Here is a 26,672-nt window from a genome sequence, read left to right on the forward strand (position 1 = left end):
CCTGTGAAAAACACCACCAGCTGTCTTATTTTTTCTTACTCTACCTACAACTAAATTGTTCTTATTACTAGTATAATAACTATGTATATCTCTATTTCTATTGTATAATCCTTAAAATACTTAGGTCATAACCAAAACAAAAGATAATGTACTAAGATTTAAACTAATTCTAATACTCATCCATCACAATTCATCTAACATACTTCTAATACTTTTTAATCTACCCACATTCAAAATACCCCTCATAGCTTTATTTTGTATGTTTCCTATGGTAAACGGACTACTAGTCACATGTTAACCAGTCACAGGACAACCGGTCGCTCTAGATCGGTCACCCATGATCACCCGTCACACTAAAACTGGCCACGAGAAAACTGGTCACACCAGAAAACTGGTTGACCGATTTTAGGGTGTGACCAGTTTTAGTGTGACGGGTGATCACGTGTGACCGGTTCACATTTGACTAGTAATCACCGAACCGTTTCCTATACCTTGGCCATTAAACTTGTTAAGCACAGTGGCAAAATAAACCACGTGTGTTAAGACAATTGTATTATAGACTAAAATTTAACTTTTTCTACTTAAAAGTTATAAGCTAGTTTATATTATTTAACTTTCTTCAAAAATTTCCTATCGAAAACTTTATTAAATAAACCTAAATGTCATAGAAATAAAACAAAACAATTGCTTTTAGCATACATAGCAAACATAAATTTTATTACAGAACTTGTTTTGGTATAGGCATAATAATTACAGGTACACAACTAATAACTTTTAATACTTATTAAATTAAGCCATAAACATATTCACATATTGACTTAGACAGGTTTGTAGTCTGGATGAATCAATACGGGCAGACCGCGCGCTACAATACTAGCAGATATCATTGTAAAACTTGTGGATCGTCTGGAAGTCGACAACGCTTTGAGTAAATCCGGTTGCCAAGCAAAATTTCCATGTCTACTACCACCGCTCTTCAGATCTATAACCCACAAGGAAAATCAAAATACATTCATACCGTGAATTTAAACAGAGTGGGTATAAAAAAAAAGTCACCTAATATGCCTTTGGTCCATTGCGTCTTTCCGACATCTCCCCAAGCTTTGTTTGCCGTCGACGGAACAAACAGACTGGTCAACATAGAAGTGACTTTGTCGATTTCCAAATCGGTCACTTCCCACAGCATTCCAATCACACACGGACTGTAAAAAAAAGTAATCACAATAAACATAACATTGAATATATTGCACATAACGATATTTATATGTGTGTAGTGTTACCAAGTGGCAATGTGAAAGTACGAATGTGTAGGAATGGGTAAGAGCCTCGTTCCCGGCGGCCGAAGACTGACACTTCCGCATCCGCTCAAAATTGCAACAGATTTGATTCCTGATAGTCTTTCGATCCCCCCGTTCATGTATTGTGATCCATCGCCATGACCGCAATAAAGAAATATATCAGAATCTTGCAAATATTTTTCGTACAGTTCAGACTTGGTCAAGGTATTTTTTTCACCTTCCCATCGAGGACACCAATAGTCCATGAATGAAGCCATTCGTTTCTCCATTCGAAGTAAATCGCCACCTATTTTTTTTTTATTAAATACTATCACATTTGATTTCATATTAAAATTGTAATATTCAAATACATATGTATGTAGGAATATAGCACGACTTGTGCTATTACGAATCAAAACCAGTGATCTTATCATCGATCCTGTACAAACATGCATAACTCAAGGGCAACGTCCCCTTCGACCATTCCAGAAGAAAGAGTTCATCGCTCGATCGTAAAACGAACGAAACCCAACAGTGATGTCATCAGGCAACCGTAACACATGTGTGAAAAGTCATTTACGCCTGGCGCTGACCCCATAGCTATAAACCACACGTGTACCGAAGATACGTGCCTCGAAAACAGGTCAACACATGTCCCCAACACAACGTGTCCTGGAAACGTAGACAAAGCATCTGCACACGGCACGCTTTAAGCCAGAACGTATATAAAGCGACGCACCAGCTCCCAACACCAGAGTGAACCTCTGGAGTTCAACCAGCTCACTTCTCCGAAGCTCAACCTCTTCATAATAACCATTGTAACAATTGAACAAAAATAAACGATCCTCTTACGAAACGAACGAAACCCAAAAGTGACGTCATCAGGAAACTGTAACATGTGTCCTGAAAGACGTTTACACGTGGCACACGACCGCATTCTTAAATGAACGACGTCCTGGCGCTGACCCCATAGCTATAAAACTCTTCGTAATAACCATTGTAACAATTGAACAAAACTAAACGATCCTCTTACAAACTACACAACATGTGTTTCGTTAGGCCGGGATACGGTCAACATACCTTCCCTGCCTTACACATACATACATACCTGGATTTATGAGGAATCTTCCGGATGCAGGTTTCAATTGAAAATACCCGTTTTTTATGTTAGTCTCGTGTTCTTTGTATAAGGCGTACGTAACACTGAGACACTCCATTCTTGTGACTGGACTTCCGTTAAAAATCGGCAATACTTCCCAAGGAAATGTATCCAATTTCTATAATAGACGAGCTGAATAAATCATAGGTACATATGTAAAATGCAATCTATATAAATACAGCTTTAAATACCTCGTCCATTAAAAGGATTACAGGACCTCGTTTGCAGTTTTTTAAGCCGTTCAATTCACGCTCACTCGTTACGCTAGATAATGCATCTATAAACGCTTTTCTGTAAGTTTTGAATTCGTCGTTTGAAACCGTTTTGTCGGAACATTTGTCGCTGATTTTGCCGCATTTTTGACATAGATCGTTGCCGGTGTTTTTCGCCTTTGAATACTCCATATAAATCTTACGGAGCATTAGAGACGCTTCCGAGGGACCTATACGATGAGCAGAGCTGAATAAAATCTTCAACAACATTTTTTGGAGTGGCGAAACAGCAATACTGAAAATGTAGATACAATTTTACAAATATTCGATTGTAATAATTTACATATATAATGTACTATACATACCTATTCTCAGTACAAATTCGATTTATGTAATTGTCTATGTCTTTGATTAAGGTCTTTGAAACAATTTTACCAACAAGTAAACATTTCCACCCTGAAATCCATTTGTTTTCCATTGCAGAAATTATACTCTATAAAAGGCAATGTGAATTTAATAATTACATAACGCAGAAGAACGAGACGAGTATAATATGTTTACAAACTTTCATTCTTTCATCACAATCGCTTCTTTTCTCCCAATATTTGCTGGTGGAATTATTCGTCACTTTCAAATTGTTTTCTATAACATTACGATTCTCATCTAATGTAGAGTTCAATTCATCAAATAACGGTCGCTCTCCGTCTAAAAATTACATGTACAATTAAATAAATGACTTACATTGATATTTAATAGAAAAATAAATGAAATTGAAATCTAACGTATGACTTTCGGAGAAATTTTAACGGTGAACGGGTCTTCTTTATCCAGATCTAAAAACTGTTGCTTTAATATAGTAATATAAAAATCTTTAACTGATGTTTTAATGACATGTTGAGTTTCCCACTGTTCCCGAGGATCATATCCAGCCGTTAATTGAACCACTGTCCATTCTTAAAAAAAAAAAAAACAGTATATTACAAACATAAAACTAAGATCTTTAAACTAATAGAATAGAATTCTTATAAATCACACCATCTGGCAGTTCTTTTAATTTAGTTTTCATACTAAGCATTTCAGCATCATCATCTGTGATGTGTTTGGTGTGAGTTTTATTTAAAACGTTTGAAGCAGAATCCACCGAGTTGTCAGAAACCATCTCTTGAAAACATGTTCGATTCTTTTTATCGTACAAAAAAGATATTAAATCATCAGATCTGTAATAAACTAACGTGTTGAATTATTTTTAAAATAGCCAATATCATGTATGTAATGAGCAAAAACTCACTCAAGAGCATGTTTCACCTTCACATCAGATTTATTAAATTTAACAGAAGAGATGTTGATTTTATTCTTCTTTTCGGCTGCAAATGAAAAGGAACAATTTTGTTTGATGTTCAGAATTATAAAAAAATAAGCATATGATAGATACTAACATTCACAGTATGTTCTGTCGCATCGGTAAGTGGATACAGTCCTAACTGACGGTGCAAGGGCTTCTACAAAATTATAAGCGGCTTCGTAATGTTTGTTAACATTTAAAAGGCACTTAGCATTCAATTTCCTTAAACCTGGAATAAAAATGGGTGTGTATTTTAAATGTGCAAGTATTATGGGGATATATAATGTCGGTGAAAGTTTACTTTGATATGTAGGTCCGTTGGGATCGCCTGATTTCATTTTCAAGGCATTTTTCAGTTCAATTAAAATATTTTCGAGTTGTTCTTTCGTTTTTTCAACGTCACTGGACATTTTCTAGGCAGCAAATTATCGAATACTACAAGCAAGTAACGTACAACTGTCAACTGCGTTCAAACCTGATACACCGTTGTGGCCGTAAAATCAGTTTTATGACCATGTAAAGTTGCCGGCGATGTTTGGCATTTTTTTTATTAAGTAGTCATTATTTCATTGGGCTGTGGGTTTATTCTATCTTCAATGAATCCTTATAAATGTGGTGAAATAAAAAAAAAGCCAAATTAATTCATAATAGCACGGGGAAAAAAAATATTTTTGACTTTTAAAATTAGCTATAGTTGATTCGATGTAGCGCGAGACTTACGAGAACTTAGTATGCTGTCGCAGGTAATTGGATTATTAGTCACATTGCGGTGGTCACAAAGACAATTTTTGCCATTAAAATCGGCACTCAAGTTCTCGTTAGTATGATAATTATCGTTAGAATGATGGACTTTTCGGCTGCCAGATGTTCCATTATAGAGATTTTAGTGACTTTGTGACCAGTAATCACCGAACCGCTGTCACATTTGTGCAATGTGTTGTAATATTGAAAGGACGTAAAATAGTTTCTATATATATTTTTTAATTATATAATATTGTAACGTAGAGATTAGGTGGGTGGCGCTCGTGGACCGATGGCTTACGAGCGCTAATCACCTGATCTCTCGTTCGCGCCAAAATGTCCTCGCCGAATGAATAAGCCGTATGTAACGGCCAATGGGATCGCCCCACTCATCGACCAATAGTTTGCATGTGTATGTATGTATGTATGTATGTGTGTTGTGCCCAACGGGCATAAATATGGGGCGCTCTCGGTCTGGAAACCATTCTGACCTGGAGCGCCGACGAGAGCACATGAATAAACACCTTCTACAAATATCCTGCGTCTTTCTCTCCGATTCTGGAAGCCCCCTCTTCACGTCCACGCAACAATATTATTACAATAGAATTCAATGCAAGGTCTTTAATTATATTACTGTAAGCTTTACTTTCCATAACATGACGTTGACAATTATTTATATCGTCTGAAAAATAAAAATTTCTATTAATATAAAATATATACGTATTCCATAAATAAATTAATAATATCAAAAACTAAAATTTTTATCTTAAAATTTTATTATTATTTTATTAACCCAAAACTAACAAAATATAAAAGTCATAATATTGTGGCGGCTCGCTTATATGACATGGTCGAGTTTGGTTGCCTTCCTGCGAGTGGGGACCAACTCGGCTGGGTTCGGAGAGCCGCTACTCACTCTGCCTTTAGCTGTCATATAATAAACACGTGCATTAACATGCCAGTCGTCTCATTCGTTCATCCCCCATAATATAAATTAATAATATAATCAAAATATAAATTCTACCGACCGCTATACGTACGAACAATTTTGTATTTCTTGCAATGCAAAACTGAAACGAAATGTAATTGGCCATAGCGAGTCGAGTGGGGGGTGAATGCGATAACGTGTACATTTACGTAAGTCTCGTACTAGATCGGTTTGAATAGAGATAATTAATTTTAAAGTACTTCAAAACAAGAAAAAATCACAACTAGCAGAAAAAATCTGACTATAGATAGTGGACTTTAAGTTCGGGACTGCAAAAGCGAAAAAAAAAATTACGCAATTTTTAAAAAGAATCTTCTTAATTCACAAAAGAAAATATATCCAAATGTAAAGACGAATTTATTTATATTGTTCCCAGTAGCCAAAAGGGCACAAATTTGGCATATGAGGTAATGTTGAATTTTCAACTAGCCCCTACTTGTTCAGACAACATATTGAATAAAGAGAATAATGCCCGTTCCTTTCAGTTTTTACAAGGCTCTTTTATATTTCACTTCGCAAAAATTTCCTACAGTCTTCCGATCGTTTTGAAACTTTGCCATTTTTGTCACTGGGTTGATCTAACACGTCGGTAATTGGACTATTCGTCACATTGCGATGGTCACAAAGGCAATTTTTGCCATGAAAATCGCGAATACACAATATTTGGCAATCAAGTTCTCGTTAGTATGATGGACTGATCGGAATCCAAATGTTCCGTTATACAGATTTTAGTGACTTTGTGACCAGTAATCACCGATCCCCAACGTCAAGAGCGTGCATAAAAATGTAAAATGTACATTTATTTAAACTGGCAATAAAACACTGCAATGAATGGCAACATCGATGTAGCGCTTCGGTTGTGACAGTGCCGTGAAGACAGCTACCACGTGTTTACCCAAAAATGAACGTAAAAAGTCGCAACAAACTGATGGATGAAGATATGGAAGTTGAGACGGTGCCCTCGGGTCCCGTCGATAACGCCTGGGCTTTGAAAATTCCTGAATTCAAACCAGAACACAATCCTCACAGGTATTTTTTCAACCTTTAAGTAAGCAACCTGTATTACATCTATCCAACAAATCTTCCAGCCGTCGAAGTTTGATACCTCAAGCGTATACGTTTAAATAAACAACGCTGCAAACCCAACATCCATAGCTTTCACACAACTTAACCTTATAAACTTAATTTTGATCAAAGTAAATTTATTTTTAAATATGAACTCAATCACCAACTAGTGTTCATAGCTTAATTATGTAAATCTGTCTATCATAAATATTATAAATCAATGCATTGTTGGTTCTCAGCTCATCCTGCATCTCATCACAGGCTCTTTCAAACGCCTTTACATAAAACACCAAAAATGTTTCTTCCAAAACATGTTGCATATATTTTTTATTTTTTTATTTATATCAGGAAGGTCTATCATGTAACTCCAATACGCCTTCCTGGTCAGAAACATTGTACATTTGATACAAATATTATTAGTATTATACAAAGTACATAAATACATATCAATTAATATCCACAGCGACATCTATGGTCAAATTTGTAACTTTGCAGCATTTTATACAATTCAGCGAAATTCGAGATTGCTGAAAACTCGAGGTTTTGCCAATTTTTTGCAACAGTTTCAATGAAAATCAGATAAATTGACCTGGAGTCACAAATCCAAGGTCTGGCCACCAGAAACCATTAGGATATGCCTACTTAATAAATGTTTTAATGTCGAAATTTAGAAAAAAAAATGTATTTATCCATTAAATATATATTTTAAATTATTTATTTATATAAAAATCATCAATGGATGAAGTTTTGTGTTTGTGAGAAAATTCGACCTCGAGATTTCGACTGATTTGATCGATCCCTTGTCATATTTCTATAGTTTTTACAGCTTGTATGTGCATATGTGATTACTTTTTGAACAAATATATAAAAATATATTGGAATTTTTCCTCTATAATTAACATTTTATTGAATAAAATGGCTTGTGTTTATTGTATGTAATAAAACTGCATTGCGTTGCTTAAATAGAGAATGTTTCTAAAAAAAATCTGCACATCTAGATGACATTACATAAATTCCAAATCATTTCAAATCACAAGTATAACCATTATTTAGGTAAAGAACAATTTTACATGTTATATTTGACTCTTAGCATTTTTTTGTGGGTTTATTCCTATTAATAATATATGTTTTTAATTGTTTGCAGATTACTAGAAGAAAGTGCCTTTGCCACACTATTTCCAAGCTATCGAGAAAAGTATTTACGGCAATGCTGGCCTTTAGTGAAGACTGCACTGGCTGAATATTTTATTATTGCCGAGTTGGATCTCGTTGAAGGAAGTATGTCAGTTAAAACGACAAGGAAAACTTGGGATCCTTATATTATAATTAAAGCTCGAGACATGATTAAGCTTTTATCAAGAAGTGTTCCATTTGAACAAGCAGTCCGAGTGTTACAAGATGACATTGGTTCAGACATAATTAAAATAGCATCTTTAGTTCACAATAAGGAAAAGTTTATCAAAAGGCGCCAGCGATTAATTGGACCCAATGGCTGTACTTTGAAATCAGTTGAATTGCTGACTAATTGTTACGTTTTAGTTCAGGGAAGCACTGTATCAGCTCTGGGACCGTATAAAGGCTTGGTTCAAGTTCGACGGATAGTAGAAGATACGATGAACAACATACATCCAATATACAATATCAAATCACTAATGATTAAGAAAGAGTTGGCGCGCGATCCCAAGTTGAAAAATGAAAGTTGGGAAAGATTCTTACCAAAATTCACGAGCAAAAATCTCAGTAAACGCAAGCAACCGAAGAATAAAAACAAGAAAAAGCCTTACACTCCATTCCCACCGCCACAGCAGGAAAGTAAGATCGATAAACAGTTGGCTTCGGGAGAATACTTCTTGGCTGAAGAACAAAAACGCCATACAGTACAAAAAGGAAAAGAAGAGAAACACGCTGCTGCTGCAAAGGCTAGAGAGGAACGAAGACAAAAAGATTTCATTCCACCTGAAGAAGCATCGACAAGCGAAACCACCAACCAACCTAAATTAGATTTCAAAAAATTAAAATCAAAAATGAAAAAGGCGAATGTGTCGCAAAATAAAATTAAAAAATCGAAAAAAGACACATGAACATAATATTAATGAAGTTCCATTATTTGAGAAAATACCTTTGTAAATATTGAAAAAACTTTCATGTTTTCAAATTAAATACTGAAGATAAAAACATTGTTTAGTATACTTGAATATGTATGTACGTCCTGTACAGGAGCTTCCTGTATATCCTGTACAGGAGCATTTTGTATATCCTGTACAAGAGCATCTTGTATGTATTATATATCCTGTACGTTGTGAATACATAAGTGGAAGGAGGCTTTTCATTAACAGTATTTAAAGTTGAAGGTTGTTGAATAGTATTCAAAGATGAAGGATGTTCTAGGCGACGATTTTTTCTATATATATAATTCTTTATTGTTATTAACCGTTCGCCCGCGGCCGTCTTCTATGGAAGCTTTGGGCGACAAGTCTGTAGCGCGGCTGTCTTTCATAGAATTTCTGAACTTTGCACGGGATTTTGAGCCTTATATGCACCTATTTCAACTGTTTTAAGTTTCAAAATTGGTTGAATATATTACCGAGAATTGAATGCCATCTATTCAATTTGCTTAAAATGAATATATACCAGTCAAAAATTAGTTTTTTGTGGAACCATACTGAAACCTCGTTTATGTGGCGTCACGTCTTCATACAATTATAAAGATTGATTATTTGACAATTAATCCAAAACTACGAAATATATTATGTATTTTATTGTTTAAAATAATACTTCATGTGTTAATTAACATATCTGGTTACTTGAGTAAATTTTAAAATCTGTATTTAAGGTCGAAAACTCGATTGCCAAATTCGCGAAAAAGGTGCCGCGTACAGGGCTTGTTTGCTATATTTATTGCCGCGGGCAAAGGGTTAAAAGAAAAATACCAAATCCAAAAGAAATTTCAATAATTATATCATATAATCAATAATAGTTTTTTTTTTTTAGTATTTATGTATAATATAATTAAAGCACAAAGTTGAACTTTTGATATAAATATACAGGTCTATTCCGTTCAATCAATAAGATATTTGACAAGCAATTTGAAGGTAGCTCTATGATTCTAAGCACAGTTTTAATAGAGGATTGAAGAATGTTATACAGATTATTCAAAAATATATTGGTTTCCAGCTCACCCCATGAAGCCGAAGTAAATTTTAATACATTAAATAGTTGAAAGGTATGCAGAAAATACTTGATGTGGATTAAGTATGTAGAGAATTATTGGATGCGTAGGGAGGATTGGTGCTTTGCATATTGGGATAAATTTACATATGTAAATAAACATAGTAAATTAATGTTGCAATCATAAGGCAAATGTTGCAATCAGACGAGGCAAATCGCCACAAATCGAGGTCACTCTCCGGCGAGGAGCCGACGTTGGCAACAGCGACAACAAAGCGATGGAAATTAAAAAAAAAGTAGAGAAATTTATTCATCTGATTCATAACCTTCAAATAATTCTTCTTGATCTTCCTCTTCTTCATTCTGGGTGTAAGTGAATTGCGCAAAAAGTGATGTATCACATGTCTCCTCGTTGATATCAAACGAATCCTCTACTGTTGGTGATTCAACATTAGAACACGACCAGCCTTGACAATTTGTACATGCGAGAGAACAAAACAGTCCAACTTTTTTGCAACCACATTTAGCACTGCATCCCTTTTTACAGTTGCAAACAATAGTGTTTAGCAGTTTTTCCGGCGCAGGTGGGAGTAAAGTCTGAATTGGTTCTAATGTATTGTTCACCAACTTCCAACCCCAGTCTTTTGGGTCTAGCTGATAACCAAGCCACACTTGAACTTGGTAATATACCGGAAAAAGATGTTGATGAGCAGCAGCTGAGGTCGGAGGAAGACAAGCTAATTGCACTTGTTTTTTATTTCGAGTGTTTTTAACGAAACATCCATATCGATACTTATCTAAGCATGTAGTTTTTTTTAGGAGCTTCGTACATAGAAAGAAGAAAGCGAATTCCGTTGGTGATAACTTCTTGTGGAGTTGAATTACTGTTTTTAAAAACTTCAGCATATTGAACTAAATCTTGTTTAATATAAATTAAGGGGCTGGGTTTCATTTTACCTGGTATTCTCATAGTTATACTTATGTATATGTATTTTATATTTTAAGTGTATGTTACAATCACTGATGGAAAAATATTTTTACTCATATTAAAGCTTCAGAGATGTACGTGGCGTACTTATGCATATTATGACGATAACAACATTTACAACTTTTTGAATCTGTATACCTCAGAAACGGTGGCTCCTAGGAAAAAAAGTATTCATACATTTTTTATAGATAATTTTATGATCTACAATTTTTGTCTTGGGTAATTTTATGATATAACTTACCGTTTTGCTGAAAATCGCGAAAAACTCATATTTTTGACCTTTGACCTCAAGTAAATTTTTTTCCAGGTATCAGAACGATAAGAAGTTTTGAAATGTCATTTATAATTATGTTTTAAACAATTTTACTCACTTTCAGCTTGTTGTAAATTTATGTACCTTCACTCTTATTTTTTGGTCTAATTTGACCGAACTATGAAGGGTATAGACATTTTGTTGTAATCACTGAGACTCTTCACAAGTGTGTTAGTATGGTTATTAGTGATTCTGTCATAGAATCTACTGGTTAGTTTGTTAGTAATGTCTGTAACTAATAGAATATTATTTTAAGAAGATTTTAAAAATTTTATACGCAATACGGTCCAAGCTCCTGATAGTAAGTTATTGTTTAATGTAAAAATTAATTGCTTCATTCCATCATCATGTGATGTTGTAAATTCGCAACCCCAGCCTATGTATTGTTCTAAAAAACTTTGTTTAATAATAAATTAACGAATATTTTCTTCAATACCAAAAAATTTACCTACACTTGGTTAATGATTTTATATTATACCGTAAATAAACGTTTTTATTTGTTATTAAATAGTTTTTATTTGTCATTTGGTGGTTTCATTATTGATATTTAATATTGTGCTTATCAGTTTATCTTATGTATGTATGTAAGTACATATGTATATGTTTAGCTTGTGGAGGTCAATGTATCTGTATTAAAATTAATAAAATAATAGATTTCAAATATAGTAAGTATAAACTAATTTATTATAATAAAAATACAAATATAAACTAATATAATATAAACATTCTCAGAATATCTGTACATTTCTAACATATATGTATGTATGTAAAACTAAGCGAATAAGTGTCCATTATGTTTGTGGAGGTACATTTGTTGTATTTCTAGGGTTCAATACAGTTCTGTCGCTGAAACGAATCGTTACGTCTTTGGCGATCATATTGGGAGTCATGAAGTCTTCCAATGTACCAACATTATCCGGGGGGAATCTATCGAACGGATAACCCATGGATCTTCTATCAGGATAAAGTTTATCCTTGATTCCACAGTAACTTGCAGCATCGGCGCACGAGCCTTCCAGAGATTGTTCCACCTGATAAAAAAAAAGAAATTTTAACAGCATGACTAAGTTTTGTCCATTTTTACTAATATAGAGAACAAAACGTACCTTATCAAGTTCGTAGTTGGACACCATAACGAAAAGTTGACATGCCATTCCACTCGGGGTTCCACGTGGAACCAAAAGATGCTGTGGATGGCCACAGCCGCAGAAGTTGAACGAATCTGCATCAGTAGCATCTCGACCAGTTTCCAAATTTCTGAAGGTACGTTCGTATGGAATAGTCACGGAAGATTCATCTGAACGCCTCACTATATTATTGTTTCCTGGTTGAACTGTAATAAAAATAACGTTGATTAGATTTCATAAACGTGTCTTTGAATGCTAACTAGACTAAGATGTTATTACGTTGAGTGAAAAATTTGTCCATCTCAATAAACATCAGTCGGTGCTCTCGGAACTGCCATGGCAATCCCCTTTCATCGAATTTGGGTGATAGGTATATCCTCACAGTTCCCATTTTTGCAGGTCCGGTATTGTTTACTGTTATGCTGAAGTGTATTAAGATATATTAGAATAATAATTTATTTAAAATATATACATTGAATGAGAACACAGTTAAAGTAAATTACTTATATGTAAATGGTGAGTGGTTCAAGTGGGTATGTCTCACGAAAATACCTCCACGTTCTACAAAATCAAGTCCTCTTGATAGATCTAAATCGCTCTGCATCCAGAATGTGTCGAATACGTTTGGAGAACCACCTTCTGTATTTACAACGACATCGGTGAGTCTTATGTCTGGATTGTTCAACTGAAAAGTATTGTATTGTTAGAAAAAAATAGAAAAGACGCTTATCAACTACATACATATTTGTCTTCAAAGAATTTTGTTACTTCTCTGACACTTATAATATAGAAAATAAATAGAAGTATGGAGAGGAGATCCGATAGACTTGACAAGCATCAATGTGGACAAGGTATTAGCAAAGATCAGAAAATTTCAAGTGTGTAGAAGTATTCTTCAACAGAAAGAAAACTTACAAGCCCTCTGGTGTACCGTGGAATTGTTGCTTTGTAGTCTTGGAACATCTCATCGATGAATGCATGCCAACGGAAGAATATAGGATCGCGCAAATCAGTAGCAGGATCCGCCATTATACCAGGTCGTTCCTGTAACATAGTAACAAAATGAAAAAAGCACAATTAATTCAATTTCCACAAGAAATGTTAGTTAACTTACCAAATATTTACCTTCGGGATCATGAATGTATCCCAAAAACAAATGACCGAAGTTATGTACATTGCCGTAATAATCTGGATTGACACTCAACATTGAAGCTTCGATTAGATCACCAAGTACATCAATTCCCCTGATTTCATCCAGTACAATTGTTCCTCCGTTTCTCTGAAACAATATTTATTCAATTATATTTTGCTACACCAAATTTATTAATGTAATATTGTGTAACATTGCTTACATCCATAACCATGCCAGAATGTATAGCATCGTATATTCTTCTAATGTAAATTTCGAAATCGGACACTGTCATGCGTATTTCATCCACGGGTCGGTCCAAGTCTTGAATCATCATATTCTCTTGTCTTGGTGTCCATCCTCTGGAAACAAAATCGAATTTCCGTCGTTAAATTTGTTTCAAAAATATACCTAGCACAATTTTGATATTGAAATGCAGGTACCTGGAAGCTAAAATAGTTTGCAATTTAGGAAAGTAGCCCTCTTTAACTGGTTCACGGAAGTTGTTATACTGCTTGACCCGCGCTAACTGGTTTGCAAGACGTTCAAAGTTGTATCTGAAAGAAAATTTTTGATGAGTACGAAACCAAGTGGGTAGTCGCCTTAGCAAGAAGGCGCTTAAGGGTGAAGTGACACAGAGAGGCACGTGGCACGGGGTTTTTTAGATACTTTTAAACATGCGAAAAAAATGCAGCATCCCTAGCATATATTCATGGCGCACAGTCCCAAAAATCACTCCTGGAGTGTTTTCGGTGATATATTGTATTGATATAAGGTTGACTGTGCTTGATAACGGCTAATCTCATATTTGAACCGTACGAATCAACAACTGGAAACACCTTTTCTTGACTCAAAGCCAAGACCACGTGCCGTGCCGTTCATCTCTATGTGTTTTCGCCCTAACAGTACCTTGCGAGAATTTGTTCGTGCATATAGTAGAATAGCTCTCCGCGACGATCCTTGGCTACGATTGCTCTAGTGTTCGATTCGAATGGATAAACCAAATGCCAATGCCAATGATGGAGATTATTGCCAATATCTTCGCGCCAGTAAGCTACACGATGTTCTTCATCCAAATCGCTTGCTGTGAAATCCCGGGGGATCACAATAGGACTCTGAAAATAAGACATTATTATAAAAATATAATTTTAAGACATAAATTAACATTTACGACACGATTTTTAGATATAAATCATATTTTACTCTCAACTCTGGTGATACTAATTGTGCTTCTTCTCTTGCTTGACTGAAAACGGCCGAATTAATAAAACGATCGGGGAATGTTTGAATCAATGTTGGCACTGGAACGTTTCTGGTATCAGGTCTGCATTTTTAAATGTATTAATAATTTGAAATTAAATAAATATGTTTTAAATGATAAAAAAATAGCTTACCTGTGCAACATAGCTATGCTAAGAGCGTAGTTGTACATTGCTGGATTAACTCGATCCTTGCAGTACAAAGACGTTGATATTAAGTTGTCGGTGTCAGTACAACCTAAGAAAATAAATTAAATCAAATATAGATAGTTCATAGTTAAGTTCGTACACTCAAATCAATAAATAATAAAATTCTAACCCAAGAAAATATCGACCAGAGCGCAGGCCAACCTCCTGTGTTTTGGGACGAAAATTGAAAATGCATCATACCTGGAGAGTTGTTCGATTTCTCCCAAGTTTACAGATTGCACGGATTTGACGGGTATGTGTTCAGATGCATTTTCACCATATCGATTAGACAAAGACTGTCCAAATGTTTGATAACGGTCCGTCTAAAAAGTGTATAAGTATTAGTAAGTACATACATATGAATAAGTAATCGGTGAAAAAGGTATGGAGTATTACCAGATAATGTGCTGGGACATCGAATACGACGTTTTCGTTTCCTTTTGTCGTGAAGACAGGTTCAGATGGCCGATCAAAAAGAAGTTGAAGATTTCTATTAGTGTTCATGTTGAAAGTTCAAAATGAATCACCGATGACTGCTTTTTTCACGAGTTCACTGGGAGCTTGCTTGATGGGATGTCAACTTAATTTTTCTCACCGCATAGTTTAAATAGGTAATGTAACTATTGTAGGAGCGTTGGGTGCAAAACCACAAACGCACTTAATTGCGGTTCCATTAAAAAGATAAGGAGTTTATAACTAGGTATAAATAAGATTATGTATTGAAAAAGAACTAGAATAGATTGCCATAAATTAGAAATTACAACATTTAGAGTCAATCGATATGAATTAGTACCACATACATACATAGTAATGTATGAAAAAGCATTATTATATCGAGCAGAGGCATCATATCAGTTTTTCCCAGGAGGAAAAAAATTTGACCAGTAAGAAATGACTTTCTAGGGGGGGGGGGGGGATGTATTATATTAAAAAAAATGAGTGTATATGAATTGAAACTACATAGTTCTTTTAATAATTTTTTTATTTATATATTTTTATCAATAAAACTAATAGTAAAATATTTTTAAAGGATAAACGAGTGTTAAAAATATCTTTCAAAGCAAGACAAACAACAAAACAAAATATATTTGGAAGTTAACATTTTTTTTCTGGGAAAAATCGTGTTAATACCTGAGTGTTCTAAAGATTTATTAATATTCTATTTTTGTTGGTTGAAATTCAAATTCACAATAATACATTAAATAACGTGGATAGTCCCGTTCAAATCTAGGGGGGTGGCAGCTCCCCTCCAAATTACGCCCCTGATATCGAGCCAAACAAGGGTTCTAGTATTATGAAAAGAATAACATACTTTTCATAATAACAATAGGCGGCTTTACAGCAAGTCTTTTATTCTTCTAATTTTTATACAGCCAAATCATTTTATACGCTCCATCGCACCAAGCATGATGCACACACTCGCTCACACTCCCGACCAATCACAGTTCAACCGCAGTCGATCGGTCTCTGGGGTACCAACTGTTAATAACTAACAATAACGTGCAACAACTATTTCACTCTACTATTACATTAAGTAATTATACATCAATTCCTACAATAATATATTTTTTTACTTTATTTTAAATGAAAGAGTGCCAAAAGTTTTAATTCACTATTCTTAAAATGTAAATCACATTATTAATTATTAGCTTCGAACTAAAAACGCATCGATAAATGTTCTGTTGATGGTCCTTCTTATTCTGTTGTGAAGTATCCCTATAAATTAATTTATTATATCTACATATATGTATGTACATACATATGTACACCTCCAACTATTTCAATTTTTCTGATCAATCAAAAATATCTAGCATCTCTTTTGTAAAACCACAAAATTGCAACAATATTTTGCTATGTATTCTAGAACAGTAATAGATAGTCTAAACTTATTTATTATTAAAAAGCCATTGTAAGAATGCTTGTGGTTATATATTGCGGTTAACTTCATATCGTGAATTACCGGAAGGGTAACGGGAAGCGACAAACCACTTTTGATTAAAACGAATGCACATAAGTAAACATTTTTCCTACTTCAAATTATTATTATTAAAACACGACAAGAATTGAAAACTCACCTTTATTTTTTTTATTCTCCTTTCTTAAGAGGGCTGCACACCAGCGCCTTGTCTATACAAACGTATTACACTTCTCCCTTCCTCAATTATGGCACTAGATAAATTATTTTTTAATATGCTATGGATATCCACCATTGGCATGCATCTGTGGTTTTATTTTTTTGATTAGTTATTTTTTATAGGAGCTAGGAGCCGCCAAACATCTATAAAATCGCCTCTCTTTTACACCCACGAAAAGAGTCCAGCGTGCTTATTTAACGGTTGATTTAAAAAAAATACGCACACAGTTGCATAGAAAATATCTTTCTCATACCATTGATCAAATTATTCGCGAGATGTTGGAGTAATTACACAATTTAACTTTGTCATTTGGCTTCTATCTCTCCTCCTCGTCTTTTTCGGACAATAACTTTTTGATGACATTATTATTATCATCGCATTTAGATAGGTAGTCGGTACATATGTATATATATATATATATATATATATATATATATATATATATATATATATATATATATATATATATATATATATATTTGTTTATATGTATATAATTCAAATTAAGGGTAGTTTTTATTTAGTGGTGCGAAATTCAAAGCGGACCAAGTAGTGTGGCGTGATCTTAAAAAAAATTACACAACTACCATGAATTTAATAATGTGATTGCTACGCTATTAAAGTAATGGAGTTCGTGTGTGACACCGGCATAGTAATAATGTAAATCAAAGAAAAGATAAGTAATACTGTGAAAATGAATACTACGATAAATAAGGTAAATATTTTATTAAAAAACGTATTCTTGATGGATCCTACTTTACATACATACATACATAAATACAAATATGGGCATATTTTATTGGATAAGAAAATAATATTGAAAATGAAGTTTTAAAAACATATATTTTTTAAATTACATATAAGGTTTAATGAATGATAATAAATTACCATGCGTTAAACCTTATAAATAAGGTTTTATGCATGTACATATATACAAAGAAAAAACTTTAAACATGTACAGAAATCTGGCATATAAAATTTATTAAAAATTGTAAATCATCTTACATCAATTTCTTCCAAAATATCGTGAATGGTGAATTTAAATAATATATGTACACATTCACATAATTTGAATTTATAATAAATATGCTTTACCTCAGGAATAAAAATCAGGACCATTCCTGTTGATGTATATATTTATTTACATATGCAAAATATACATATAGGAATAACAATCCAAATGGGATCAATTTAATAAAACCATTTTAATCGAGATACAGAGATATAGAACAATTTAATGAAACGCTTTTAAGAATTATTTTCATCAATAATAGTAAATATAATATTACTGATGACAGGGTAGATTTTAAATTAATTGGTAAATTTATGATAAAAAATCAAGCTTCTAGTTGATCATGAGAACTTTTGTAAGAAGCAAACAAATTTCTAATCTATGATACAATTGTCACACTGCATTATATAATATATACAAATGTATGTACATTGTTGGTCTTTGTAAAACAAACATAACTGATAATACATAACATTTTAAATTCTTTTTTTCTATTTAAATTTTCAACAAAATCCAAAAACCGTATGTGTGACTTTTGTCACATTTCGTGATACATTTCAATTGATAACAAATACCTAAACTGAAATTCATAAACGAATAAAATTGGTTGAATGATTAATGATATAATAAAAAATTGTTTATGCATAAATAAGATAAGAATTTGATAACAAAATATTTCAAAATAAAGATTAGTTCATATTGATTTTGGATATACATAACAACACATGTACATAGATAACATTACTTAAAATTAAACACAAAGAAGAAACATATTTTCAACAGGAGTCGTTGAGAATCAGATGAAATTAAAAATTCTAGTATTATTCATAAATCCTTGGGAGAGACACGACGAGATCTCTGAGGCATGAAAACTTAACAGAGTTCCAATTTCATTAATGAAGTAATTAGCAATTTAGCTACAGTTAAATAAAATAAATAAACAAAAAAAATGAAACATTTGGGAAATACAGAAGCCTCCATGACAACAAAAGCCTACAAAGGACACCTGAAAGTGTCCTTTTTTTTACTTTTACATCTCCTTTGTCATGAAATTGAATGTAATCGAAGTTTTCAATTCATTGAAATGTGCATATATTAATTTATTTTCTGATTGGAATTTCTCCACATTAGTTAACGATCATTTCGTTTGCCGACACATACATATTATACAAATAAATGATTCATTAAATAAATTGTAATATGTCTGGGTATGGAATATAATAAGATGTGTATGTATCTATATATTATATATGTACATAAGTTATACAAAAGTAAATTCACAATTAGTTACATTGAAACAATAATACGGTGTAAAAATAAAATATAAATTTCATTGGCTTATAATTAAATTTTTGAATTATAAATATATATAATTCAACAAACTTAATTTGGACAAATAGTTATTACGTACATGTTGTAATTTATTTTAATATCAATATGTACGTAATACAATGTCTACTCGTACATTATAGTACACTAGTTCTTTTACCTGGCTTCGCTCAGTATTTGTAATAGTAACAGCTTAAACATGGCGAATCTTATAGTGAATATTTGAATCGAAAAAAAAAATAATATTCATACATTCGAATCGTCGTCGTAGAAATTTTGATTTTTTTTTCAATTACCAAATACAAAGTCCCTTTCGAAATTATATATTAGAGATATACGACGGCGTGTATCGTTATAAATCATGTAATAGTTTATAAATCATCACTGTCTTTTCATGTTGTTCACCATAAAATAACACATAAACTTTCAAAGCCTTTTTGTAATGCATTTTGGCTGTCGTATGATTTCTTAATCGATGTTCCAAAACTCCCAAATTAAAACTAACTGTTGCCGTTTCCACATTATCTTCGCCGTGAATTTTCTTGAACGCGGCAAAAACTTCGGCTAAATGAGATTTTGCGATAGCGTAATTTCCCAAATCGCTTTCTACGTTAGCCAAATTCATCCGAGCTGTGAGCGTTTCCATATGATCTTCGCCGTAAAATTTCTTGAACGCGGCAAAAACTTCGGCGTAATGAGATTTTGCGATAGCATAATTTCCTAATTTGACTTCTACGCCAGCCAAATTCATCCGAGCCGAGAGCGTTTCCACATGATCTTCGCCGTAAATTTTCTTTCTCGCTGCAAAAACTTCGGCTAAATGAGATTTTGCAATAGCGTAATTTCCTAAATTGAGTTCTACGTTAGCCAAATTCATCCGAGCTGAGAGCGTTTCCACATGATCTTTGCCGTAAATTTTCTTGAACGCGGCAAAACCTTCGGCGTAATGAGATTTTGCGATAGCGTAATTTCCCAAATAGCTTTCTACGTTAGCCAAATTCATCCGAGCTGTGAGCGTTTTCACATGATCTTTGCCGTAAATTTTCTTGAACGTGGCAAAACCTTCGGCGTAATGTGATTTTGCGATAGCGCAATTTCCTAATTTGAGTTCTACGCTAGCCAAATTCATCCGAGCTGTGAGCGTTTCCACATGATCTTTGCCGTAAATTTTCTTGAACGCGGCAAAACCTTCGGCGTAATGAGATTTTGCGATAGCGTAATTTCCCAAATCTCTTTCTGCGGTAGCCAAATTCATCCGAGCTAATAGCGTTTTCACATGATCTTCGCCGTAAATTTTCTTTCTCGCTGCAAAAACTTCAGCGTAATGATCTTTTGCGATAGCGTAATTTCCTAAAGTGCGTTCTACAATAGCCAAATTCATCTGAGCTGAGAGCGTTTCCACATGATCTTCGCCGAAAAATTTCTTGAACGCGGCAAAAACTTCGGCGTAATGAGATTTTGCGATAGCATAATTTCCTAATTTGTCTTCTACGCAAGCCAAATTCATCCGAGCTGAGAGCGTTTCCACATGATCTTCGCCGAAAATTTTCTTGAACGCGGCAAAAACTTCGGATAAATGAGATTTTGCGATAGCATAATTTCCCAAATAGCTTTCTACATTAGCCAAATTCATCCGAGCTGTGAACGTTTCTACATGATCTTCGCCGTAAATTTTCTTTTTCCCCGTATAAACATCGGCGTAATGAGATTTTGCGATAGAATAATTTCCTAAATTAAGTTCTACATTACCCAAATTCATCCGAGCTGAGAGCGTTTCCACATGATCTTCGCCGTAAATTTTCTTTCTCGCGGCATAAACATCGGCGTAATGTGATTTTGCGATAGAATAATTTCCTAAATTAAGTTCTACATTACCCAAATTCATCCGAGCTGTTAACGTTTCCACATGATCTTCGCCGTAAATTTTCTTGAACGCGGCAAAAACTTTGGTGTAATGAGATTTTGCGATAGCGTAATTACCTAAATTGCGTTCTGTGGTAGCCAAATTCATCCGAGCTGTGAGCGTTTCCACATGATCTTCGCCGTAAATTTTCTTGAACGCTACAAAAATTTCGGCGTAATGAGATTTTGCGATAGCGTAATTTCCTAGTTTGAGTTCTGCGGTAGCCAAATTCATCCGAGCTGAGAGCGTTTCCACATGATCTTCGCCGTAAATTTTCTTTCTCGCTGTAAAAACTTCGGCGTGATGAGATTTTGCGATAGCGTAGTTTCCTAAATTGAGTTCTACGCTAGCCAAATTCATCCGAGCTGTGACCGTATTCACATCGTCTTTGCCATATTTATGCCTCATAATTGATTCCAATCTCTCATAAACTTTCTTTGCTTTTTTATGGCACTGTGTGTCGAAATAGGAGTCTCCCAAAATACATAATAATTCTTCAATATAGAACATGTGTTATCATTAGAACCAGATGCATAAATTTCGTCAACACACGATATAAAAGCCTCCAAATGAAAAGTTAATTCGCGTTTCCTACAAAATTCACTCATAGAATTTTCTTTTGGATGAACGTGTTTGAAAAAACGAAACGTTTTTTCGACGAAGATTTCTTCCAAATTTTTCTCCTTCATCATCAGCCTGGTCACTATCTGCACCAAACTGTGAATAGTTATATTTCCAGAGTCAATCTTAATGATCGAAAACTCTTTTAAAATCTCCAATTCTTCTTCCAATTGGTTCCCAAAAAAGCTTTGCAACCAGCTCGTTTGAATATCTTTCGTAGCGATGAAAGAAATCACATTGATAATCTCTATGGCCTTTTCACCAATATTTTTATATTCCGAAATAGTTTCAAGAATATTTCTGAAATTTGTAAATGTAGTTTTCTTGTAAGAACTTATTTTTTCCGGTAATACCGTTTTTAATATACCCGCCTAACTTTCGTAAAACTTGTCAATACATTGGGAAATTGTATACTCGGTATTTTCTTGAAACTTTTTCTCCATGTAGACGGCTACTTGTTGAATCACTAACGGGAAAAATTCCAATATTTGAACAAGTCGTTTCACGTGATGTGTATCCAGTTTTTGTTTAATGCTGATTTGATTTTCCACTAGTCTCATTGCGTTTTCAGGGGTCAATACCATGAGGTTCGTTTTAAATTTAAATTCCCAATCCGACTTCAATGAAGTAATTATAATAAATGGGAGATCATTGCCAAAATCACTCTCCTTGGGCATAAATGGATCAATACTCTCCCTATTGCAAGCTTCGTCGAAAACGAAGAGGCACTTTGTCGGATAGAACTCTTGATAGACTTCCACAACTATTTTGGCGATGTCTTCTGATGTCCGTCTGATTTAATTGTAGTTTTGTTTAATGTCTTGGCCAATCTGCGAAAAGAGTCCTCCATGGATTCACTAGATCTAGCGTCGATCCAAACAATTTTATTTTCATGCTGGCTTCCGTGTTTCTGAATATATCCACGAACCAGTTCAGACTTTCCCATTCCTGGAAGTCCACAAATCACGTTCGTGTGCTCGTTCACTATTTTCCCCATCCGAATCTGATTTCTTAAAGCTTCAATTTCCTTGTCCCTGCCCATGAATGATTTCACAGGATTTTCGACGTTGAATTTCACTGCCTTCCATTCTAATAATTGGTGACTATTTTCGAATGTCCTGTATTTTATTTCTTTTCCTTTCTTCTTTTTCCTGTCTACTTCATCTCCCGTCCAATTGAACACTTCAGAGTGAAAATACTCCAATATGTCTTCCACGTATCGGTCAATGTCTTCTTTGTGGAAGTCATCATCGCCATATTTTCTTTTCTGTTCCTGTAATATATCTTGTTTAATAATTTCTTTTAATTCAGCTTGATCCGGTTGGTTTGAATATATCTTGTAATATATCTTGAACTGGTCGGTCAAAATCATTTTGGCACCTATACTACTTTCCATATCCAACGGGATGTTGGTGTATACGACGAGGTCTTCCTGTGTTAATTCCCCTAAAGAAATCATCTCCTACCATATCTTTGTAAGCGAAAAAGTATTTTACGATACTAAAATCGCTATCGTCACCCGTGAGTAAACTCATTGAGTCGATCTTCTTATTGCCAGTAGAATTATGTTTTGCCTGCAAACAGCGACTGGTTTGCTTTTTTCCTTCTTCTCGCAAAAAGACAAGGTCGTCGAATTTTCTTGCTTCTTCTATCTCGACGCCGATTTTGAATCGGAATTTGTTAAAAACGGCCCTCATAATAAACAACATGGCAATGTAGCACTCATAATTGCGACCTTCTTGAATGTGCCTAGCTGGTGCTTCTGGAAGTTAATGTTATATTATAATAAAAGCGTGACAATCTATTCATAATTTCTTATATTTAAAATTAATTTTCGTGTTATACTTGATTTTGTTTGTAACAGCCTTTCCTGCAAATTCGTTAGTACTTGATCGTCTATAATAAAATAAAAAATTGAATTTAAAAAAAAAGTCACGTCATACAATAAATACACAGTTTTATCATTAATTTATTTAAACATTTCCACCTGTTCCAGTTAAAAATTTCACTGATGAAATTGTATACATCAGTACACACTAGGGTTTCTGACCCGGGTCGACACGGGAAAGACATTCCCGGGAATTCGCGGAATTTTTGTTGTCCCGTGTCCCGGAATTCTTATCTCGAATCCCGGGAATTGGATTTAAAAAATCTTGAAAATATACAACATTTTCACGTCTGCACGTAGGGAAATAATAAATCAAGTACACAAAGAATACTAAAATATTCTCAATGTTTCATTGTTTAGCAGTAAGTACAGCGCATTTCCCGAACGTGGAAGTTTTATGAGCATATGGTTCTGTGCGTTTGGCCAAAATCGTTTTTTATTAATTATATTTTTGGAAAATCTCAATATCGAAGGATTTTACCGATGAATTATTCCCAGAATTGAAAACTAAAATCGAAGAAAGAAGAAGCCTAAAACTGATTTTTTTAACACAAATTTTAAATAATTCTAATATTATACCGAACAAAACATTCTTCAAATGTTGTAATAAAAGCGAATGTATGTACATATGTATATCCTACGGTCAAACTATTATGAAGCGAGTATATCCTTCTTGTATTGACGATTCCACAATGGAAGATACTCTTTTAGATTCGGATGAAGATGAAACAATTGTGCGTTTGACGATGAATGAAGAATTAAATAAGGAGTTATCAAAGACAAATATACAAAATAACGTAAATAAAAATAATCTCGATTTTAAAAAAGAAATTAAAATATACATGGTGACAGGATAAAAAACCGATAATTAAAAAAAAATGTTTTCGTCCCTTTTAACAATAAAGCCAACTTCGACCGAAAATGAAAGAGTTTTTTCCATTGCTGGAAATTTTTATACCAAATCTAAAAATAGGCTTTCGGATTCTCATTTAAATATTTTAGTATTCTTAAGAAGCTACTTTAAATAAATTTACTTTTATAATTACATTTTTTCCAGTTAATAGATATATTATGTATTGTTTACTTTTTTTTATATTTGTACATAAATAAATATTTTTTTTATTAATAAAAAATATATTGAATTAAAAAAAAAAATTTTTTTATGTGTCCCGGGATCCCGGGAATCCCGGGAACGATACCGGGCTCCGTCCTGTGTCCCGGGAATTGAAAAAGTCCGGGAAATCAGAAACCCTAGTACACACTAGGGTTTCTAACCTGAATTTGGATTCTGATTCTCAATATTACAAAAATAAAATGAACGTTCATATGTACATATGTGCGTTTGGTATAATTGGAAATAAATCTGAGAAATAAAGTTGAAATTAATACTAACTAATATTTTTTAATCTCGTATAGATTTGATTATATAAAATAACATTAAAAACAGACCTTGGACCCGCTTCTTCGGCTGAAATATTCGTGTTATTAGATTGTGAAGTCGCCATCCCACTGATTTTACCACAGAAACTTGGTATAGAAATTTTAATAGCTCTTACGAATCGCACACCTGATTAAATGGCTGACGAATCGATAAATCGCTCCTTTTATAAACGAAGTCGTATCTTATCTTTACAAGTGGTTTAATATCGATACGAAAACAAATTAGGGTTGATATGCCACGTACGCCATTTTTCTGTGCAAAATTAGATAAGTGCCATGTTATTTCCTTTTCGAAGTCTCTGTTCCCTATTGATCTCTTCGGAACTATCAGTTATCGTGAACTGACTCAACTGTGGATCTTGGCAAGTAAAATTGTTTTGTTTTATTCTTCGCTTGTCCGAAGCATATTAGAGTTTGGGCCTGTAATTTGGAGTCCTACTGAAGTTAAATTCTCTCTCTTGATAGAAAAGTTCAAACAAAGTTTCTTCGATACCTTTATATGAGGAAATATAAATATTACCCCTATTTATTTCCCACTGCCTTTTTACAAGGTGTTCTAGGCTTAGACTTACTATCTTCGAGAAGAATTAATGCCATTTCCAAATACTTCTTTGGAGTATTAAAGGGAAGTATTTACAACCCTTCGAATTTATTGGAACTTAAATTTTGGGCGCCTGAATGCGGTAGAGCTTTGCGTCATCGTTTTCTTTTCCAACCTATGTATTGCTGTGAAAACGTCTGCTTTCAATAATTCGTCTCTTGTAAAGGCTATCCGGTTCCGTAATGTGATAGATGAGCATTCGGACCTGTTTGATTATCATGTTGATGAACTGGTCAGTTTCATGAGATTCAACACGAGTCTATTTGAATGAGATGAATGATTGCCAAATTGTTCTTTTTACTTTATCTATTTACGTAGTAACAATAGATGAAGTTTTGTGATTATGCGAAAATTCGAACTCGAGATTTTGACTTATGTACATTATATGGATTTTTCAACTCCATATTATGGAGTTCTACCCATATGACTAGAGATAGGCGCATCACGGTGCCGTATTGTCCATTTCTATTGTGAACCTTTTTTTGCTCGCTAGCTTTGTATTTCATTGTAATAGACAATGGCGAACCCATTTTTTGTCCAAAAAGTACTGGATAGCGCCTATCTCTGCATATGACTCATTCATTGAAGATTGAGAGAATCCAAAAACGGTTTCTCAGATATCTTTATATGAAATTGTATGGTCATTATCCTTGACTATATCCTAATGCATTCTTATTATGCTTCAACTCATTGGAGTCTCGTCGTGCTATGTTTTTGGAAAAGCACTTTTTTGAGCTATTTAATAAGATAGTACACAATCCTTAGGTTCTTAATGAATTTAAATTT

The 26,672-nt window shown here is 33.8% G+C and overlaps 4 protein-coding genes across 4 annotated transcripts; 1 reads left to right on the forward strand and 3 right to left on the reverse strand.

Annotated features, from left to right (window-relative positions):
* Window positions 1-685: 685 nt before the first annotated feature.
* On the reverse strand, window positions 686-4,527 carry Sse (extra spindle pole bodies like 1, separase). Its single transcript, XM_077439379.1, has 12 exons — window positions 4,292-4,527; window positions 4,085-4,219; window positions 3,937-4,012; window positions 3,684-3,865; window positions 3,431-3,601; window positions 3,214-3,353; window positions 3,014-3,141; window positions 2,628-2,943; window positions 2,386-2,554; window positions 1,281-1,584; window positions 1,057-1,202; window positions 686-982 (listed from the first exon to the last, which is right to left on the reverse strand). Exons 1-12 carry the CDS (start codon window positions 4,398-4,400, stop codon window positions 819-821), a joined length of 2,040 nt encoding a protein of 679 aa, XP_077295505.1. The 5' UTR covers window positions 4,401-4,527; the 3' UTR covers window positions 686-818.
* Window positions 4,528-6,540: 2,013 nt separating this feature from the next.
* Window positions 6,541-9,753, forward strand: dbe (KRR1 small subunit processome component homolog dbe). Its single transcript, XM_077439653.1, has 2 exons — window positions 6,541-6,748; window positions 7,929-9,753. The coding sequence occupies exons 1-2, from the start codon at window positions 6,621-6,623 to the stop codon at window positions 8,863-8,865; spliced, it is 1,065 nt and encodes a 354-aa protein (XP_077295779.1). The 5' UTR covers window positions 6,541-6,620; the 3' UTR covers window positions 8,866-9,753.
* Window positions 9,754-11,910: 2,157 nt separating this feature from the next.
* LOC143917944 (phenoloxidase 2-like) lies at window positions 11,911-15,535 on the reverse strand. Its single transcript, XM_077439577.1, has 13 exons — window positions 15,354-15,535; window positions 15,088-15,280; window positions 14,904-15,006; window positions 14,713-14,833; window positions 14,419-14,624; window positions 13,953-14,066; window positions 13,733-13,871; window positions 13,495-13,659; window positions 13,296-13,424; window positions 12,884-13,065; window positions 12,660-12,802; window positions 12,360-12,586; window positions 11,911-12,284 (listed from the first exon to the last, which is right to left on the reverse strand). Exons 1-13 carry the CDS (start codon window positions 15,459-15,461, stop codon window positions 12,045-12,047), a joined length of 2,070 nt encoding a protein of 689 aa, XP_077295703.1. The 5' UTR covers window positions 15,462-15,535; the 3' UTR covers window positions 11,911-12,044.
* A 7,575-nt stretch (window positions 15,536-23,110) lies between these two features.
* Window positions 23,111-25,350, reverse strand: LOC143917762 (uncharacterized). The gene is made up of 4 exons (XM_077439343.1): window positions 25,295-25,350; window positions 23,937-23,944; window positions 23,803-23,853; window positions 23,111-23,719 (listed from the first exon to the last, which is right to left on the reverse strand). Exons 1-4 carry the CDS (start codon window positions 25,348-25,350, stop codon window positions 23,343-23,345), a joined length of 492 nt encoding a protein of 163 aa, XP_077295469.1. The 3' UTR covers window positions 23,111-23,342.
* Window positions 25,351-26,672: the final 1,322 nt, after the last annotated feature.

The sequence above is a fragment of the Arctopsyche grandis genome, chromosome 10 (genome assembly GCF_051622035.1).
Source record: "Arctopsyche grandis isolate Sample6627 chromosome 10, ASM5162203v2, whole genome shotgun sequence".
Taxonomy (NCBI): domain Eukaryota; kingdom Metazoa; phylum Arthropoda; class Insecta; order Trichoptera; family Hydropsychidae; genus Arctopsyche; species Arctopsyche grandis.

What these genes read in the sequence shown, in the direction of transcription:
- Sse (XM_077439379.1), bottom strand. Translation starts at nt 4,400, where the DNA reads ATGTCCAGTGACGTTGAAAAAACGAAAGAACAACTCGAAAATATTTTA. An exon ending in AAGGTGAAACATGCTCTTGA is followed by an intron (nt 3,866 to 3,936) that starts GTGAGTTTTTGC and finishes AGTTTATTACAG; the next exon opens with ATCTGATGATTTAATATCTT. An exon ending in ATGGACCAAAGGCATATTAG is followed by an intron (nt 983 to 1,056) that starts GTGACTTTTTTT and finishes TGTGGGTTATAG; the next exon opens with ATCTGAAGAGCGGTGGTAGT.
- dbe (XM_077439653.1), top strand. Translation starts at nt 6,621, where the DNA reads ATGAACGTAAAAAGTCGCAACAAACTGATGGATGAAGATATGGAAGTT. An exon ending in CCAGAACACAATCCTCACAG is followed by an intron (nt 6,749 to 7,928) that starts GTATTTTTTCAA and finishes AATTGTTTGCAG; the next exon opens with ATTACTAGAAGAAAGTGCCT.
- LOC143917944 (XM_077439577.1), bottom strand. Translation starts at nt 15,461, where the DNA reads ATGAACACTAATAGAAATCTTCAACTTCTTTTTGATCGGCCATCTGAA. An exon ending in ATGTCCCAGCACATTATCTG is followed by an intron (nt 15,281 to 15,353) that starts GTAATACTCCAT and finishes TACACTTTTTAG; the next exon opens with ACGGACCGTTATCAAACATT. An exon ending in ATCCCGAAGGTAAATATTTG is followed by an intron (nt 13,425 to 13,494) that starts GTAAGTTAACTA and finishes ACTATGTTACAG; the next exon opens with GAACGACCTGGTATAATGGC.
- LOC143917762 (XM_077439343.1), bottom strand. Translation starts at nt 25,350, where the DNA reads ATGGCGACTTCACAATCTAATAACACGAATATTTCAGCCGAAGAAGCG. An exon ending in GCTGTTACAAACAAAATCAA is followed by an intron (nt 23,720 to 23,802) that starts GTATAACACGAA and finishes ATTAACTTCCAG; the next exon opens with AAGCACCAGCTAGGCACATT.